This window comes from Pyxicephalus adspersus, chromosome 6 (genome assembly GCF_032062135.1).
Source record: "Pyxicephalus adspersus chromosome 6, UCB_Pads_2.0, whole genome shotgun sequence".
Taxonomy (NCBI): Eukaryota; Metazoa; Chordata; class Amphibia; order Anura; family Pyxicephalidae; genus Pyxicephalus; species Pyxicephalus adspersus.
In genome coordinates this window covers 70,056,476-70,075,572 of record NC_092863.1, presented here as the reverse complement: position 1 = coordinate 70,075,572, position 19,097 = coordinate 70,056,476, and the positions used below count along the sequence as shown (strand labels likewise).

General features: G+C 35.5%; 1 protein-coding gene across 1 annotated transcript in view; it reads left to right on the top strand.

Moving 5' to 3' along the window:
- The first annotated feature begins 1,250 nt into the window (after positions 1-1,250).
- The window catches only part of CAST (calpastatin), a 31,253-nt gene continuing 13,406 nt past the window's right edge, over positions 1,251-19,097 (top strand). The window contains exons 1-18 of the mRNA XM_072413957.1: positions 1,251-1,283; positions 2,506-2,556; positions 4,664-4,786; positions 5,544-5,654; positions 7,378-7,440; positions 7,831-7,926; positions 8,668-8,751; positions 8,835-8,882; positions 10,257-10,349; positions 11,179-11,238; positions 12,819-12,917; positions 13,901-13,981; positions 14,366-14,416; positions 15,688-15,795; positions 16,038-16,121; positions 17,543-17,641; positions 18,068-18,148; positions 18,230-18,274. Of these exons, the coding sequence (XP_072270058.1) occupies positions 1,251-1,283; positions 2,506-2,556; positions 4,664-4,786; positions 5,544-5,654; positions 7,378-7,440; positions 7,831-7,926; positions 8,668-8,751; positions 8,835-8,882; positions 10,257-10,349; positions 11,179-11,238; positions 12,819-12,917; positions 13,901-13,981; positions 14,366-14,416; positions 15,688-15,795; positions 16,038-16,121; positions 17,543-17,641; positions 18,068-18,148; positions 18,230-18,274 (1,410 nt within the window). The remainder of the gene's footprint in view (positions 1,284-2,505; positions 2,557-4,663; positions 4,787-5,543; positions 5,655-7,377; positions 7,441-7,830; positions 7,927-8,667; positions 8,752-8,834; positions 8,883-10,256; positions 10,350-11,178; positions 11,239-12,818; positions 12,918-13,900; positions 13,982-14,365; positions 14,417-15,687; positions 15,796-16,037; positions 16,122-17,542; positions 17,642-18,067; positions 18,149-18,229; positions 18,275-19,097) is intronic.

The following is a 19,097-nucleotide window of genomic DNA, read 5'->3' as shown; positions in this document are numbered from 1 at the left end:
AGCTTTATTTATCCACAATAGAAAGTTACTAGTTAAGGATTAGTATTTTACCACCAATACAGAACAAAACATATATATTTTCCCAAACGTAGCTTTGTGCAAGGTGTTCTCACTGTTAAAAAAAGAAATTTTTGGTATAAACAAGGGCTGATTGAATTCTTCAATGAATGGTTACATTTTCCATGCGTTTCGTGGTTATGACCGCTTCCTCAGGAAAAAATATTCTACATAATATTCCAAAAGAATCCCATATTATTGTATCACATTAACTGTTGTGTCAGATGGTGTGATACAACATTTTGGAATCTTTTTGGAATTTTATGTAAAAATGTTTTTTTCCTGAGGATATTGTGGACAAAAAAAGCTTGTTTGTTTTAAATATACAAAGGATGTTGAATGAGCCAAACTAAAAGTTCCTATAGTTTATTTTAGGCTTTTTTTCATTTTTTTAATATTGCAACAATTGTGATGTGGTACTCTATCCATACTCTGGAGACTCTATCCATATTCTGTCTTTTACCCAGACTTTCTAGGCAACCCCACACACAAATATATAGTCACGCTATTTTGTAGAATATTGCATTTTATTGTTATTTAATATTTGTTTTTATTCATGTAGCACAGACAACTTCTGCACTGCTTTACATTCTATAGTCATGTCACTGTCTTTCAAAAAGACTCACATACCATTGTCCCTACCATAGCTATATTTCAAATAGTGTATTTAGAATATATCATTATATATGTTATCACTAGTATTTTCATGAAGTAAGTTTCATTTAAAAGCAGTGGTGTACCATGCCAGTCCTTGATTAAAATTAAAAAAGGTTTATTGCACACATGATGTGGGACAACTCTTGGGAACTGCAGGGCAGGTGGGTGATTAGCATTAGTGTTGGTCGAAGAGCTGAGTGTTCGATTTGACAGCTATTTGATCAAATAGCCCAATATTTTTCGGCTGATCGAACGCCGAATTCGAACACCATTAAAGTATATGGGGGGGGGGATTCGGTTTTTTTCGGGACTGTGTAGAACTGCAAAAGCAATCGGGAAGGAAGCTGACAGCTCCCCTCCCCTGATTCCTTTGCAGCCCTAGTGTAACTGTAGTATGTGTTCTTGGATAGTGATTCTCTATCCAAGAACACATATGGATCAGCAGTTCACCTGCAGTCACAGCTAATTGAAAGCACTCACGTGCCTCCTCAAATCAGCTGTGAGCGTAAAGTTCCCACGGTCACGGGGCTGTACATATGAGCCCGGTGACTGTTGGAACTGAACTGCAGGTGAACTCTCAATGTAAAAACTCCATTAAGAGTTCATCTGCAGTCATAGCTGATTGAAAGCACTCGCGTACCTCCTATCAGCTGTGACCGCAAGTTCCCACGCTCCCCGGGCTGTACTTATCAATGATAAGTAGAGCCTGGTGACCGTGGGAACTGAACTCCCACAATGGAGAAACTCCATTGAGAGTTCAGCTGCAGTTCCACTGTGATCCCGGGCCACTAGAGGTTAATTAACCTCTAGTGCCCCGGGATCGCAGTGGATTCTCAGGTCTGCAATCATTCTTGCATCCCTGGGAATCCTCCTGTCTGCGATCCAAAGCACTAAAGGTTAATAAATCTCTACCGCCCCAGGATCGCACTGGATTCTTAGGGCTGCAATCATTTATGCATCCCTGGGAATCCTCCTGTTTGCGATCCCCGGGCACTAGAGGCTGTGACTGCAAGTTCCCACGCTCCCACGCTGTACTTATCAGCCCGGTGACTGTGGGAACTGAACTCCATTGAGAGATCACCTGTAGTTCGCCTTTTCTTTAAAAAAAAAAAAACATATTTTTAAACATGAATTCGCAAAGTCGGGTCTGCCCAAATTCGAACCGCCATTTTCGGATCTAGTATAGGGACAACCCGAATTTGAACACTAATTAGCATTGTAGGTGTCTCCATCAGTGCGTGTCTAATTATGAGAGGGTTAGAGGGGATGAAGAGAGGCTGTGTACACCCTGCCAGCATTCAGTGCTGATGTCCACATTAAACATAATGAATACTGTGAGTTGATCAGTCACCCTATCTTCAGTTCACAGGTTGTGGTGACCAATCTCTTTTACAGGAAACTGGCAACCAATTTTTCAAGGACATCAGTAGGGATGCCCTGGTAGTATACCCTGACAGATAAGCAATGTTGTGTTACTGATTTCATGTTCCTGGTTCAGATTTTCACAAATGCCACTTTATAACTGTTTTTCTAAAAGTATGTAAAGTCACAAAGTGGTGTCAGGTCTATGTACCACACTGCTTACCTCTATTTAATTTGGGGGAAAAAACACTCCTAAATATTTACATGTTATCTGCACTGTAGGATAGAGAGGCATTTATTGAATTTTGTGCACTGAACATTAAAAATTGCCACAAAATTTATTAAAAAGGATTTTAAACTATTTGTTTGCTTTGCTAATCATATGACGTTTGCCATGAGTTGTATGACATTATTTATATTTCATTTTAGGCAAAACCAACACCAAAGACTGAATCACCCAAATCCACACAAACAACAAAGGTAAGCAATGCCTTACCCGTTACTTGTCTTGCCTGAACATATTTGTTCTCTCTCACACACTTCTTTAACCTCCTGGGCGTTACACTCATGTCTAGATTTCTGTACCAAAAGCGGTACACTGTTTTTCATGAATTTTTTTTTTTTTAAATGTAGACCTGTACCTTACAGAAATTAGTCTGAACAAGGGTCTAGTAGATATCATGAACATAAAAAATGTTTGAAACACACAATCATGTAAAAAAAAAAAAAAAATATCCTTTTAATAATATAAATAAAAGACACAAAAAAAAGCTTAAACAAGAATACATAAATAATTGAAAAATACTGAAAATGCGATAATTCGGTATACAGTATAGTAATATATTACTATCCCTAGTGTGGTAAATCTTAAAACAGAGTCCAACGTCACATACCAAAAATAAAACCACATAAATATATTTTGTATTATTTTGTATTGGATTGGATACAGGACTTTGTATTGAATCCAATACAAAATATTTGAATTTCCCGCTACGACCCCCATGGACGGGCGCACACACGGACATCATCAGGAATCGCCGAGGGACGCATACGCGAACGCCGGGTGTTCTAATTCTTTCCAAACTTCCAAAATTAACACTTTTTGCATGGAAATTTATTTTAGATTGTAGGCTATAATTCACTGAATTACTCAATAATTACTTATAATTCACCGAATTACCGCATAACTCACCGAAATATGTCCAAAATTTTATAAATTTAATAATATTTTTTTATAAAACATAAAAAAAATCTTTAAAAAAATGTTTAAAAAAAAATAGTGTATAATGTAATGTACCTGTACAGTAGCTTATATAATATATATTTTTATATATATAATACAATTATATATATATTATATAAGGATTTCTTTGTATTGGACTCAATTGGACTCAACTCAGCTTTTTTGTATTGAGTTCAATGCAAAGCGATTTGATTTTCCCGCCCCGCCTCCCGCCCACATTGACGCATGCAGCGACGTCACCGGGAAACCCCTGAGATCGTCACTGCACTCGCCGGATGAAGACAGAAGAGGACGGACGTGTCCAGAGGAGCTGCGGGGAGAAGGTGAGTATTTTTTTTTAGAGATCGACGCTGGAACAGAACGGATCATCACAGTGGGGACCAGGTAAGTGATGGGATTTAACCACCCGACAAAGTTCGGGTTTATCGATTTTAGCAAAATTTTTAAACGCGAACCAAGGTCGGGTTTAACGGTCGGGTGGTTAAATATACAGTAAGTGTATGTATGTCACTTGTTATTCCATAAGTGATGTTCTTAATTGTGGCCTTTTTTTATGCCTGTTGATGGCATTGATTTTTGATTGCAAAATGTTTTAATTAATTTTTACTTATGATTCAAACATTTACGTCAATCAATTTGCTTGGGCAAGAAGAAACATGAATATGGGGGATGTAGCTTACTTACAAATAGTAGAACAGAGCTTTGCTTTTGGGATAAATAGATGTGTCCTTAAGCCAAACATATCTTGTAGTAAGCCTCTCAAGTATTTTTTTTTCTGAAAAACTTAAAATGGGCCTGAACTCAAAAGGTAAGCATTTGCTATTTAGGGAAAAATAAAAATGTTAGTTATACGTAAACAGTATCCTAGAAATCCTGTGCATTAACTTCTGGAAAATAGCAATTCACATCCTGGTATGTAAAATTCCTGACCGGTTTTTGTGCCCATGACCTCCTAACTGTATATCTGCAATGTGACAGCTAAGACACAGTCTCTGACTGCTTATCTCAGGAGATTTGAAATATCCTGTGATGCTCACATTTATTGTTAGAGGCTCTTACATGCGGAAGGGAAGCAAAATTGGTGACTAATCCTTTGCCCTATGTCTGCCCAGCATTCACAGCTCTGATCCTCTTTAAGGAGTACTCCAAATGCATTTTAACATCTATTGTATTAGTGCCACTAGCAGCCATGTACACTTTTTTTTCTTTCTTTAATTTTCATTGGGAAGGTTTTACGGAAACATACAGTGTAGCCATGTACATTTTAACTTGATGGCTTATGTTATGGTTTTCCTCTGTAAATTTAGCTGTTATTACATCCAGTAATTTGATGTTTCATCTTAGCCGAAAACCACAACAACATCATCATCAACACCTTCATCAACGACAACAAAGCCAGGTACAGAAAAGGGCCCAACTAAGCAGGATGCAAAGAAAGCAGACAGTGGGAAGCCAAAAGACAGTGCTGTAAGTTATAACACTTTTATATTCAACCACCTCATCAGGTTTCTGTGAAATAGGAGCAGCATGAAGGACAGTACACATATATATTTTATGTAATTCTTTTCATATATTTGCATTGTTTATAGAATCCCTGAATTACATCTTGAAGGATAAACACCCTTATAGCTTCCGTTAGACCTGTCATCCCAAAAAAACACTGCTTCCAGTTTGTTTTTCCTCTTCAAAATGTACACCAATTATTTGTTACACTACGAGCCTCCTCAGGACCAATGCAGTGCTTCTTAATATTTCCACTCACAGCTGCCTTTAAAATACAGATTTTAAACTGCTGTTTATTAACCTGGTTTGGACTGTGAATGGAATGACTTTTCTTTGTGTAAGCACCAAAGGTGTGTTGGCTAGAGGTGTATTGTCCGAAATACAAATTTGCTGAAGGGGAGGTAAAATGTGGAGTGATGGTATAAAGCTGGACATATTTTACAAGATTACCACGTTCTGCAGAATATACAGTACAACAATATAATAGCTAGCTACAATACATAATTATTACAATAAACAAATAGTGCAATACACTCAAACTCCTTCCACAGCTCTTAACTAATAGGCTTTGCTTCAAATCAGCCTAGGTTTTTCTTATAGCACCTCCTATTTACAGTGTTCAAAAAAGATGACAGTTTTGATCTTTTTTTTTTTTTTTTTTTACATTAATTAATATTATTATTTTTAATTAAATCTATTATTATTCTTTACTTTTCCTTAGGCCCCCTCGCCAGTTGCAGGCAAAGCTGCTGCTGCAGTAGGGACCGCTGCTGTAGGTGCTGCCGCAGTAGGTGCTGCTACAGTAGTTTCATCTAGCAAACCTAAACAAGAGGTAATATACATAAACTGTTCTAAATAAATACTGTAAAAGATATTAGCAATGAAATCGATTACAGATCAGCGTGTTGAAACTTTTGCTCAGAAATAACAAGTAAATATCCACCAATTGGTGTAAACTTTAAAACGATCAAATTATGGCAAATACATTTTCATTTCTTTGTGTTTAGTTGGATTGTAATCAGAAGAAGATGTGTCCTCTTTTGTTCTGCTCTACTAAGCCATTTATTGGCAAGTTGGTATAAAGTAACCTCATGTCTTTTGGTAAAGTTGCTTTCAGTTACAAAATATCTCAGACGCTCCCTTCTGATAGGTACTGCCAACAAGGCCTTAGTTTATGCATTCAGCATATCTTGGTTTAACTGCTTTATCAGACTCCTCTCTGGAATTATCTCTTTTTAGTCCCCCTCCCATCTCTTCCCATTCAATCATGCTCCAAGTATCAGTTCACACATAGATTTCAGTAAGTCCCTGGAGACTGGACGACACCTACATTTCCAGGTTACCTCCTAATGGGCAGTCATAGGAGGTGTTGCTCTCCCATTTGGGTATTTTGCTCACTTTTATAATATATTTTTTCACCAGTGTTTATCCAAATCTAAAATGACATGAGGACTAACCCTTTAACATTGAACTTATATACAATGTTCTCTACATTCTTCAGAAATATTATTGTACTGTTTGAAAAAAAAAGAAAGATTTTTTACCTTGATAGATATGTATGGATGTATGCATAATTTTTATTTAGCTTTTGTTGCTTGAAGCAAGATAAAAGTGTATTTACTGCCATTTTTTTCTTTTGGTTTTGGATAAAATAGAGAAGGGTAAACCCCCTTTGGTATTGTCTGTCCTTTTGGTGAGATTTAACTTCCTGTCCTACAGATGCAACAGGATCTAAAGGAAATGGCTCCTAAATAGTTGTCACTAGAACAACTGTCTCTGTTTACTGTAAATCTTGACCATCACCTTCTGTTTTTGTGACAGATGTAATGTTTGGAATTTCAGTTACTGTTTAGGTAGAAGTTAACAGAGAGAGACACAGACAGCCATAACCTCATTTAACAAAATTTGAGTTATTATCTCTAAAGTCAAACAGTTTTTACTTTAGGTTACTGTGTACTACAGTGCGTTAAACAAACATAATTAACTAAATATAAGATATTGTGTGTGGTATAAGATAAGGTGTGTGTGTGTGTGTGCCACACACCTGTCTACAGGAGGCCCTTGTGGGTATGTTGACATTATACTAGGTAGAATGTATAATAGGCTCCAGGATACAAGTACGGTCAGTTTCTGTAAATATATGGTTGATAAAGAGGGATATCATTTATCGAGAAGTTTGGTAGTATGACTATCATTACGAATTTCAGCTTCAAACATACTTCATACGCCACATTTTCAGGGAAAGGGGAAAGAATCATAGATGGCAGGAGAAATGGAAGGTATCCTAAATGGTAGGAGAGGATGGTTTTAGTTGGAAAAGTATAGCATGTCTTGCCATCAATAAACAGTCAGAAATCCATCCTCTCACCCCTTTACCCATTATAGTATCTTAGAATACTAATAATTGACATTTATAAGCAAATGGATTACATGCAATAATGTAAAACTTGTTTATGATAAAAACTAAAACTATATTTCTGTATTCTGTGTGCTAATTCTGTTTTACATTGTGCTGTTTTTTCCCCTGATATATTGGTTTTCTATATTTAATGCAGATTAAAGATGAAAAGAAAGCTGTGAGTGTAGACAAAATCGCTGCTGTTTCTGCGCCAAGCAAGGTGGGGCCAGATCTTGTCTTTTTTTTTTTAAGGGAATAAAGGAATTCGTGGCTGTTACATTGCTTATTTTTAGCCTCTAGCTTGCACTAAATTGGCTAGATTACCCCATCTAGTGGTTGGCAGTGTTGTTGGCACTGTATGATTTTAGGTTGCATGGTGAAACTGCTAAACATTCACAGATTATACAAAATAAGCTGCTCCTCTTTGAATATGAGCCATTGCTGATGAATAAGGAATTTGTCCTTTCAAATGTAGTTATAATCTATTTCATGGTATTTGTAGTTGGCCTAGTAGGCTGGATTTTTTTAAATGAAGTTAGACAACAGATTGTTAGACTTTTTCTTAATCCTAGGACTGTTTTGATATAACACCTGTGCCTTTGATTTGTAGAGTGAAAAAGATGATGCCTTAGATTTGTTAATTGATACTCTGGGGGGACCAGAAGATGTTCCAGAGTCTCCAAAATTCACTGGACCAGAGATCGCTGTAAGTAAATATATAGATAAAAATATTATTCTAGCTGATGTGCAAACTATTACTGAAATTACTGAAACTGAAAACAATTACATTTGTTCAAAAGTTTTTGTCAGACAAAAATGCAATTTTCAGTGAATTACTAAGCAACTTTTTGTGAAATTTACCTTGTGAAATCATGTAAAGCCAGAATTAGGTATGTCAATATGTAAAAATAAATTAAGTAATAGCAAAATAAATTACCTATTGCAAGGTGAAAATAGCTAAAAACATTGTGGACGCCAACACTGATATGTATAGATTTGATAAATATATCAAATTAGGAGACGGTGATGAGCCTGAAATCATCTTAAGGCTAATACAGATATTCCTACTGATCTACTGCATCCTTTTCATATAACAGTTATAGTTATTTACCAAGGTAACAAAAAAAAAATACTTGGTAAATCCTAGTTACATGTTAGTTATCTTAGCACAGGACATTTAGTTTTGTCAGAAGTATATATTTCATATATATGATGTTAAAGCATAGGAGTCACCTAATTCTGGGGCATTTGAAGGTGCTTCTAAGTGCTTTTGTCATCTCTACTCTCTGCATTTATCTATGTTGCTTATTGAAGAGTTGTAAAGAAGAAGAGAAAAGTAGTAATTGCATAACCTATTAAAAAATTGCGATTTGCAGGTCCCGAACTAAAAAAATAAGACCGCAATGCATTTGAGTTAACTAAATATTTATTTTCTTTTTTGTTTAAGGACAAACCTGTCACATCAGAATATCTGGAAGAACTGGGAAAGAAAGAATCTACAATCCCACCAGAGTACAGGCATCTACTGGATGTAAGAATGAAATCTGATAAAATACCAATTATCCTAACCTGTAAGCTGCTTTAATAACAGACATTTTTACACCTTTCTTGTAGGGTAAAGGAGAAAAGCCCACAGAACCTCCTCAAAAGCCTGTTGATGAGGTGACTTAGATATTCAAAAGTTTTTTTCATGTGTGCTTCACATATATAAGATATATAAAATAAAAATATTTGCCACCTATACTCTGTTCACTATACTCTGCCAGGTTTACATTGTTGTCTGTATACTCATCCCTTATAAATTCATCCCTTCATCATTCATCGATTCATCCCTTATATTTGTCCTGATGACCGTTACTACCAGGACAAAAAGTAATCCAAAATTATACAGTTATTACCAATACAATATAATGTATACGATACAATATAGGGGAAAATATCCATCTATATACTCTTTCTTTGCTAAAACAGGAAGTGAAGTCTTTCTAGTGCTGGAGGATATTACCATTTACTCTTCTTTCTAAAGCTAAAACAAAAAAAAACACTTTGGCTCTGGATATACTGTATTTTGTAAAGAGTTCTAAAAATTATTATTTCAGTAAATTTTATTATATCATTCTATGAAAAATATAAATAAAAAAACTTAACTGATCAACATAAAACAAAGTTCACAAAACTGAAGGACATGCCTCCAAATTTTCTATTTATAGCTAGATTTAATTCTAGGGTTTTAAATTTACCCATAACAATATTAACAGGTTTATGGTGACCTTCAATAATGCTTTACTATTTGTTCTATGATATAGTTTAAACAAAGAGATCATTGATTGCTGCAGTATCAGTTTTGTAACCTTATTTTACAGATAGTTTCCATGCATATGGATATTCTGAGGACTATAAATATCAGCTCCCAACCAGTATGCCACACTTTATTTCACACATGTTTGTTTGTATAATAAATACCTAGAGGGAGAAACATTTTAGGAACATTAGAAATTATGTAAGACTTGTAAATCGAAGCCATGTCAAATTATTCCTGCAATTAGTATATTCACAGCAGATCTTCCATTTTGCTTCTTTTGAACTTTTTAGTGTTTGTGGGTAGTTTTCTAGCTGTTCAGAATCAGAATCCACACTGGGGATTTTCTGGCATATCTGACTGGGGAGAGGCCACTGGCAGAACTACATCAAGAAAAAAAGATCACCTGCCATTTGGCACAGTGATACATATGATTCCCCAGGCTCTTGAATGAATGGCAGATGAAGGGAAATGGGGTAATAAATGTTTAAACAGTTTAGGATAGCTTTTAAAAGAATAAATGAAATGGGAAACCATTGCCCAAAAGTAAATATCCTTGTTTGTTTTCTGGAAAAAGCTACAGTTTTGTGTTGCTCTAAATATGGCTCCAATATTTTCTTTGATATACTGTGCACTGCTGTAATGCTGACGTTTTTGTGTGTAAATGTACTGTAGTGTACTTTTTATTTAACTTTAACAGAATTTTTTTAACATTTTTTTTTTTTTTAACTTTGCAGGGCTTGGGTGATGATGATCTCATCGCAGCAATGTCATCTGATTTTGTTAGCTCTTCAGCTCCCCCTGAAGAGAAGAAGCCAAAACTAGAAGAGGTTACAATATTACTTTTTTTGTATGGATGTAAAATGTAATTCTTGACATTTTTTTCAATGTTTGAATAAAAAAAAGTAACAGAAAAGTTGCAGCAATAAATGTAATGCTCTTGAAGAGAGGATATTAGTGGAAAGTAGTTATGACAAGTACAATCAACAGTAAACACCCTGAGAATAGATACATTGATCATGGGATGAAGGGTACCTCAGGGAGAGTAAGTGGTCTGTATCTTGTAAGTAATGTGTGAATTCTATGGGAGAGTGTTATAGTTGCATTTTTGGGGGATGCAAGGTTACTGGCATGAGAGCTCCTAAGGATGTCAGAAAAAATAAGGAATTGAATTGTAGAGAAAGTAGAAATGTGGTGTGTGTGTGTGTGTGGAGGTTTTGGTGTTGGGGGTGGGCATGATAGGGGTAGTTGAGGATGGACACAATACGGAAGTACTGTGGTTGTTCTTTGTTGTAGAGATGAGAAGAGGGAGAACGGTGAGTAGATGTCTCTGTTTTTTTGTATTCCATAAGAAATAAAGGAAGTAGGAAATTCAGAGATATGTTGCCATGTCAAAATGAAAAGTAGGTCCACAGTATATTTTTTTGTACATACAGTATATTTAAAAAGATAAAACATTGGGAAATGTGCATGTATTCTACATGTATACTTTTGTGGCTAACTGGCTGTAAATTATTATTTTTATGTACATTTCATCCAGCCATATGATCTATGTGTTAACTGTTAACCTTATAAGGTGATAAGGCAAGGGACCTTAAGGCTTTTTGGTATTTGTCGGTGCCTTTCATAAAGCTAATGGTAAATTATTTTTTATGGCAGAAAAAAGAAGCACAGAAGGCATCATCAGCCCCTACTGCGCTTTCACAGCCCCAGTCTGTTGTAAGTATTATTCTGTTTAGAACTTCATGCTTTCTTGTTAGCCTATTGCACACAAATGTTGCCTGTGATCCACCTCCATCAATTGTCCTTCCAATGAGAAGGCAGCCAAATAAATCATGCAGGTAAGATGCAGGTTAGAATACTGCAGTAGGGTCTGACTCTCCAAAAATACTGTAAGCTTTTTCCCATAGCCCCTTTGGCTGTGGAACAAATAATTTCTCTCCTCGGTAATTCATAGATGAGCTACAAAACTAATATATCGGTTTTTAATGGTCACAAGTAGATGGAATCACATTTCCTTTTTTTTAACCCCTGTGGACTTCCACGTGATGATTTGTACGTTGAACCCCTTTCAAACTGTGACAAAGAGGTTCCCTTTTTATGAATTACAGTTAGATTCCCAAAACATTTACCTATTTTCATTGACCATTTTTGCAAGATTTGTATTTGTGGAAAAAAGGAATTTTAGAAAAAATATGCAGTCACAGGGGAGCCTGAAATTTAAGAAGGCTAGCACTGAAGAAGACTTTAACAATGTCTTAGATAACATTAACAATGCCAAAGGAAGGTGGCATCCAGTACAATTTTGAGATTTTACACCCTCATAATGTTTGAATGTTGATGTTGAAATCTGGCTATGTTTTTCCTGCATGATGAATTGTGAAGCAATGCTGGATTCAGTTGTAGTTGTCCCATCGATATACATTTTAGCATATTAAGAACTGTAGGGCTGGATGTATGAGTTGTTTCCCCCAATTTTACTTGGAAAAAAGCATCCTTGGCAAACACTGAGGAAACCCCACAGGTTTATAATTTTCATAACTTATACATTTCATAATATCTACGTGTGTTTTATGCAACTGACACCTTATTATAAGCAGAAGGAAAAGCAAAATCTAACAGTGCCATAATTGCAACGATTAATCTATTTTTTAGTGTAATCTTGCAAATGAAAGCCACTTCCTTATTTGTTGTTGTTTGTACTCACATTTTAGCTCTATTTGTGATTGTAGTCAAAATAATGTTCTTCTCAGAAGTCAAGTAGGGTGTCTAGCACAAAACATCTCATACTGAGTTTATTCATATAAAACCACACCCTATGTGAGTCACATTGTGTGTTAAGACAGCTGGCAAGAAAACAGAGACGAAGGAAATTTATGACAATCACATCATCTTGAATCTGCAGATGTAGTACTCTACCAGGCATGTTTCAAAAAGGAAGTGCTTGTGTCTAAAATGTTTCCTAATATACCACAATGGCTTTAGTGTTTTCTATTAGATCACTTATCATGTAGCCACCATTGTTTAGGAAGCAAATAAGCAGGATCTTGGTTTATAGTTAGAACAGGTGAGATAGTAATCCAACATTTGTTTAATTGGATTTAAAATCCCCCCCCCCCCATTTATTTTGTATCTATTTTGAGATGTTTGAAGAATAGGACAAATGCTTTTGTCAATGGCAACCCACTACTCTTCTGATTATTTTTCAATGTGAGGCCTTAAAGTTTTGAAGCAAAAACAACCTACAGTTACTCCAACCCCTAACTAAGCCTTTAACATGATGTTTTTTCTCTGTTTAGGCTTTACCAGATGAAGCTTTAGATGCACTTATGGGCACCCTTGAGGACCCCCCAGAAACTGTACCAGAATCACCACAGTATACAGGTCCAGAAGTAACAGTAAGTGCCAATTTTAAAATATGCATACAGTTGGCCTATTCAAAAGTTATATATCAGAAGGGGATTGCAGTTACTTGCCAGTAGATTACATCTCAGCAATTGCAGCTGCAGAATCCTCTTACTGTCCACTTTGGGTTGTATTTTCCTCATGTCACTCCTTTCAATACCACAGAGATGTTCACCCTGTCTGCTGTATTCTATATAATGTGGGATATATAAAAAATCAATTGGTAAAGTGGGAGGCCTTCATAACAGCTGCAGCAGTTGTGCATTCCCTTTGAAGTCAAATTCAGGGAACTCCACTAAAATCCACTTTCTAAAATTGCCTGTGCCTCATAGACTGATTGGGGATAATACCATTATTTGCATATTTCTATTTGTTGATATTTCTGTAAGTTGATGCAAACAAGTATAGCGATTCCAAACTGGTGGATATTGATCTTTAGTAATCAATTTTATATTATCTTTTAGACTTTAATGCACAAAATCTGATTACTGTAGATTTTTGCACTGGACCTGAAGTATACATTTTACTAATACACACTCCTGTAGTTACCCCTCAGAACAGCTAAACGGAAAATCTTACATTGTGTCAATGAATTAAGAGCCCACAAAAATTTACAATAAAACAAAAATTAACTTTCTCATCTTATCTCTTGTGCTGTCTATAGTTGAGAATGTGCAGCTTTACTAGGTTGAATTACTTGAATTTGTCATTACTTAATCCACTTCCTGAGAGCATGGATACCAATGCAATACAAATTAAATACCAGAGAGAATATTTTTTTATATATTAGGGGGCTGTATTCAGGCTTTAGAAAAAAAATGACTTGCTTGTCATAAGGTGCATATGTCACTGTGACTCCACCTACTGAACAGTTTAGAAATGATTAGGTGATTTTTTTTCCCCAGCCAGCTATCTGCCTCTGTGTGGGTGACAGTTGCGTAATAAAATAGCTAACTCGAAACATTTTTATTTTTAGGAAAATATCACATCAACATACCTAGAGGAGCTTGGTATTAGAGAACACACAATCCCTCCTGCATACAGACACTTGCTGGATGTGAGTATTTTGCTGATTTCTCAGAATAGAGTGTAATGACATTTTCAGTATAGCCTTATTTTATTGAATGCATGAAGCTCTGAGGTCGCCATTGATTTTTGATGCTTTATGATCCTTTGGCTAAAAAGTGATTTGTCAGTATAAATTATGTGTACCTAATCTTAAATGTATGTTTAACTTCCATTTTCTCCTAAAATGTAACATTTGCTGTATTTTCTTGGGAAATGTTCTGTTTGCAGGACTGTGCCATAGTTTAATCTGTCTATTGTACTTCATCAAAGTGGCCATATGGTTCCTGACATAAAAAGATTAAGACCTCTTGATTTGAAGATATATATTTTGTGTTCTTTTTGCTTTATAATAATATGCATTGTATTTTTTAAGGGGAAAGATCATGATGGGAAACCCATTCCACCTCCACCAGAGACCCTTGAGGTATAGTTTATAATACATTTTGTTTTTGATTGCATGTAATGTGTTAGTATGAGTATGGTAGGTGTTCCATGAGGTAAGAAGATAACTGCAAACTAAACTCTGTGAGGTGATGCTTTGCTGGTTCTCTACCAATCTACTAATGCAGACAGTTTAAACTTCTCAAAAGGTTGACAAAGGACATCACTATAATACAGGTAGTCGCTGGGTTAAGAACATCTGGCATACAGACGACACCTAGATACGAACAGGCTTCCCTGTTCGCTTTTGTGCAGAAAAGAGGCTTGAAGGAGGAGGGGTGGTTTTCATCTGTCCTAACTGCATTCAATAAAATGATGTACCTGTTCCGTCTTACATACAAATTCAACCTAAGAACAAACCTTCAGTCCCTATCTGGTATATAACCTGGGGACCACTGGTATTCCACAGTGTAAAGTGGGGACTTAGCAAGGGTACACTACATTATGGGCCAATTTTTTGTACCCATGTCAACTGTGTTATTGTACACTTGATGCACTGAGACTAAATGAGGCAGTGCACCTAAAACTGATTCCTTGAAGTGTATCTAAACTTAAAAGAAAATGTAATATATTGCAGTATACCAGTTCAAGTTCAAAATTTTTCTTGATACAGGTCTTTTTCCTTTGATCCTCAACTCTGCTGATCCAGTAACACAGAGTGTGTACATAATCAGTGCACAGAGTACAACATTGGATCATTTTTTTCAAACCAATATAATATTATATAATGTTAAGGTTTACATTCCCCTTTGTCCCAGTTTAATTATAGGTATCCAGGCCAATTAGCAAATTTAAAGTACACATTACACCTCTTTCCATACAAAAAAGAAAAACGTGTGCATGGACAACAACAATGAGGACCTGGCTAGATTGCACTATGCTGCATTGCACTTACTGTACATGGGAATGTTTTTCTTACAGATGATAATGAGTTATATAGGAGGATGTATGTTTCCTGGCAGCTAATTTTCGGTACAAAGAAATCTAGCTCTGATTGAAGGATATATCGTTGGGTACTCCCATAATTCCCTGGAGCAATACATTTTTTTAAATGGTTCAGCATGTGGTTCTAGATTGCATACAGTATATCCGCTATTTCTACCTTTTTTGTAAAAGTGTTCAGATTTGCTTATTCAGAATTTATTGTAGGTAACTTAGAGATTTTGGTTAGATTAGTTAAATTTTTAATATTCATGATAAAAATGCTGCAAAAATAAAACAATACAATCATGTACCATGTTTTACATCTTTCAGCCAGCAATGGGTGACAGTGACTTATTAGATGAATTGTCCAAGGATTTTGAAAGTTCCTTCCCTCCAGCTGCCCAGCCTTCTGCACCTCCTGCTGCTGTTACACCTAAAGTAAGATACATGAATGCTTATTTTTATGCAAGTAGGTTTAATCAGTGCAAAATATAGTAGTATGTTCTATATTGTGGTAAATTAAATCACACAATTTAGAAATAAATCTCTTTACTCCTATGAATACAGTAATCTGGTTGCTATGACTTTTTGCAGATTGCACCACTTTAGTGTGTAAGACCTTATACCTACATGACCTCTGTGTCTCTGATCCAAGTTCTTTCTTTTTTTTGTCTATTAAGGACACTACAGAAGACAAGCACGTGAAACCAGATGTGGTTGTACCTTCTTCAGCATCCTCTGTACAAGCTGCTACTGCACCCTCTGTATGTATCCTAAGATCCAAACAGTCTACATTTCTGCAAAATAATTTATAGAATGCCTGTATTGTAAAACATCACAAGGATAGGGTACATGTGCAACTAACTGGCACCTCTGGAAGATGTAAAATGAAAATGATTTAGTAAAAGGGGACAATGGTGAAAAAAAAATAAAAATAAATTTTAGTATCCAGTACCAGACCACATATCCAGTGTGCTCTCAAGGATAAGGGAGGTGGGGTTATTACTTTGTTCAATAAATAAAACAGTTTTTTTTTTCTGTTAAACCAGTTACTAGTTTGTTTGTATATTTGCTTATATATATAGTTTAGATAATGTTTGCCTGATCCCACGATGTTAAGTAGATTAGGGATCTATCATATATTCGTTAACTGTGATCATTAGTCTAACATAGGCCTTGTGCCAGTACTTTTTGTCAAAAAAAAAAAATAAAGAAAGCTGCTAACAGTTATAAAATGTAGGCAACTGGAAGTGCCTTTAAATATCATGCATAATCTTTAATTGCCTTCTACAAAAATGTAAACTCTACAAACATGTAAAATCCATACCATGTAATTCTCCATTTGGGGATGTCAGAGCTTGCCTATATCTTGCTGCCCCCTATTTTTATGTCCCATTACTATGATTGGCTGCCTCACTGGCCAGTAGGAATGCACAAGTAGTAGTAGTAGCTCTATCATTAAGCTCTATCATCACAAGGAGTAGCTCTATCATCAAGGTTGCAGACCTTTGCTGCTTCACTGTGGGGCCAAAGCAAACAGTCTCTTTACAAGTTGTTAGTTAAATTTATTACATTAGGAGGTGTGCAGACTAGACCATAACAACAAACTGCTACAGTATTTTACTGCTTTGGGTTGAAAAATGTAGTTCCGTATTTTTGAAAAAACGCATGCACCGTTAATGCAGTTAGTGTAATTTAATATATTGAACTTGGCATCAGGCCTTAAAATTCCCTGCACAAGAAAATCACTAGAGAAAAAGCAGTAGGTGCCAATCAAGTGTGTTGCAATGTAGGCATTTTGCCAGCCGAGGAAAAGAACAAATATATTATCTCATTAAATTGCCACTTCTTCACTGTCAAGTCAGAGGTTTGGGAAAAAGAGATGACCCAGCCGTGATGTATCTGTGCAGAAGATAATGGTCAGGTCATTTACCTTGCCTTGCTCTCTGTCACGGCAGTGTCTTTCTTATGGTAAAGGTAAAACAGGTCCCATATATGTATTTTAAATGTGTATTTATTCCATTTGTATGGATTTCAGCTGTAAACAAATATACAAATGTGAACTCAATGAGTACTCACCAAATAATATTGGTGCTATAACAGTAAACAAAATAAAATTACATAACAACTGTAACAGCTGTGAATGCAAAAATTTGTACCTATAATATCTCGGTTATATTCTCAGGCTGGTATGGATGATGCTTTAGAAGAACTTATGGGTACTCTAGAAGGCCCCGAGTTTTCTGCACCTGAGTCACCTGCCTACACAGGTCCAGTAGTGACGGTAATTATTATTATAAATAAACTTTTTTTTAATTATGTACAAATAATGACACAGAAGTAGAGGGCCCCACCCAATCAAGCCTACATTTTAAAAATGATTTCTTTATACATCACTAGTTACTAGTCAACACCAAACCTTCTTAATCCATGAAGTCCGAATGAATGAAATCACAATTAACCACATCCTATATACGCCCACAATATATTCTGAAATAGGTTAAATAATGTCCAGCTGTATTCACAAGTATCATTTCAGGGGATAAAAAGTAGGTTTTGGTGTTGGATTGGTGTATTGGTTACTAGCAACACCATACAATAAATAAATGGGCTCAAGTCATTTAGAATAATAAAATAAAAGAATAATTAAATAATCCAATTACTTAGCAATGATCAGAAAGCCTAGTAAGATCACTTTAACTTTTTACAGGAAACTGCTACAGCAACATTTATTGAAGGACTTGGAAAAAGAGAAAGCACCATTCCCCCAGCATATCGACATCTCTTAGATGTAAGTGTAATACTTTTTTTTATATTAAGTGGCACCTTTTTCAGTTTTTCTTATGGTATTTATACTTATGGTATTTTCTAGGGAAAAGAAGGAGGAAAGCCGGCACCTTCTCCTCCCAAAGAAGAGGTACGTCAGATATTTCTGGCTTATCTATTTCCACTTATATATTCTGCATTTCCTAATGATGAATATAAATGAAAAGTGAAAAATGCACAAGGGCACATGGGGCCTAATGACTGACTAGGTTTCATTATATTTATGTACCTTATTATTGTCCCTGACACTGGGTCTTGTAAAACACAAGATTTAAAAAAATAAATAATTCATTAACTTTTTCAGGTATGGCTCCACAGTCTTGAATTAGTAGCTTGTAACATTCAGATTTTTAGTTGCACAACTAGGGAGATACTTCTCTGATTTCTTGGGGCAATATCTACACAACTTTTTATATCATTAGAGTAGTGTGTGGTGGATATCTATATATTTTGTTTATGCCTAACTCTGGTTTATATAAGTATTTAAATAAACGACTGAGAAATATAGAGTTTTCGGCACAAATAATAAAATATAATTTGTAGTACAAATTTACATACAAAATTATGAAAGAGAAATATGTCCTTTTTACCCATATGTCATAATATTCTCTTATGATCTATACAGGATTTGATCATTTTTCACACAAAGTTACAAAAGACAATTACAACCTTTTCTCTGTATGTCACAATAGTTTCTTGCAATGCATACAAAGTTTTGTTCAGGCCTGCTGTGGCACTATACAGATTTCAACTGATATTAAACAAATATACATCACCATAGAATGGTTAAGTAGATATGAACCCATTCATATCAACCGTAGTACCCTACGCGTTTCGCCATAGTGGGCTTCCTCAGGGGTAGTGATAGGTCAATAAAAAGTTCTCTATGTATACATACGGGGTTCAGGTGATCT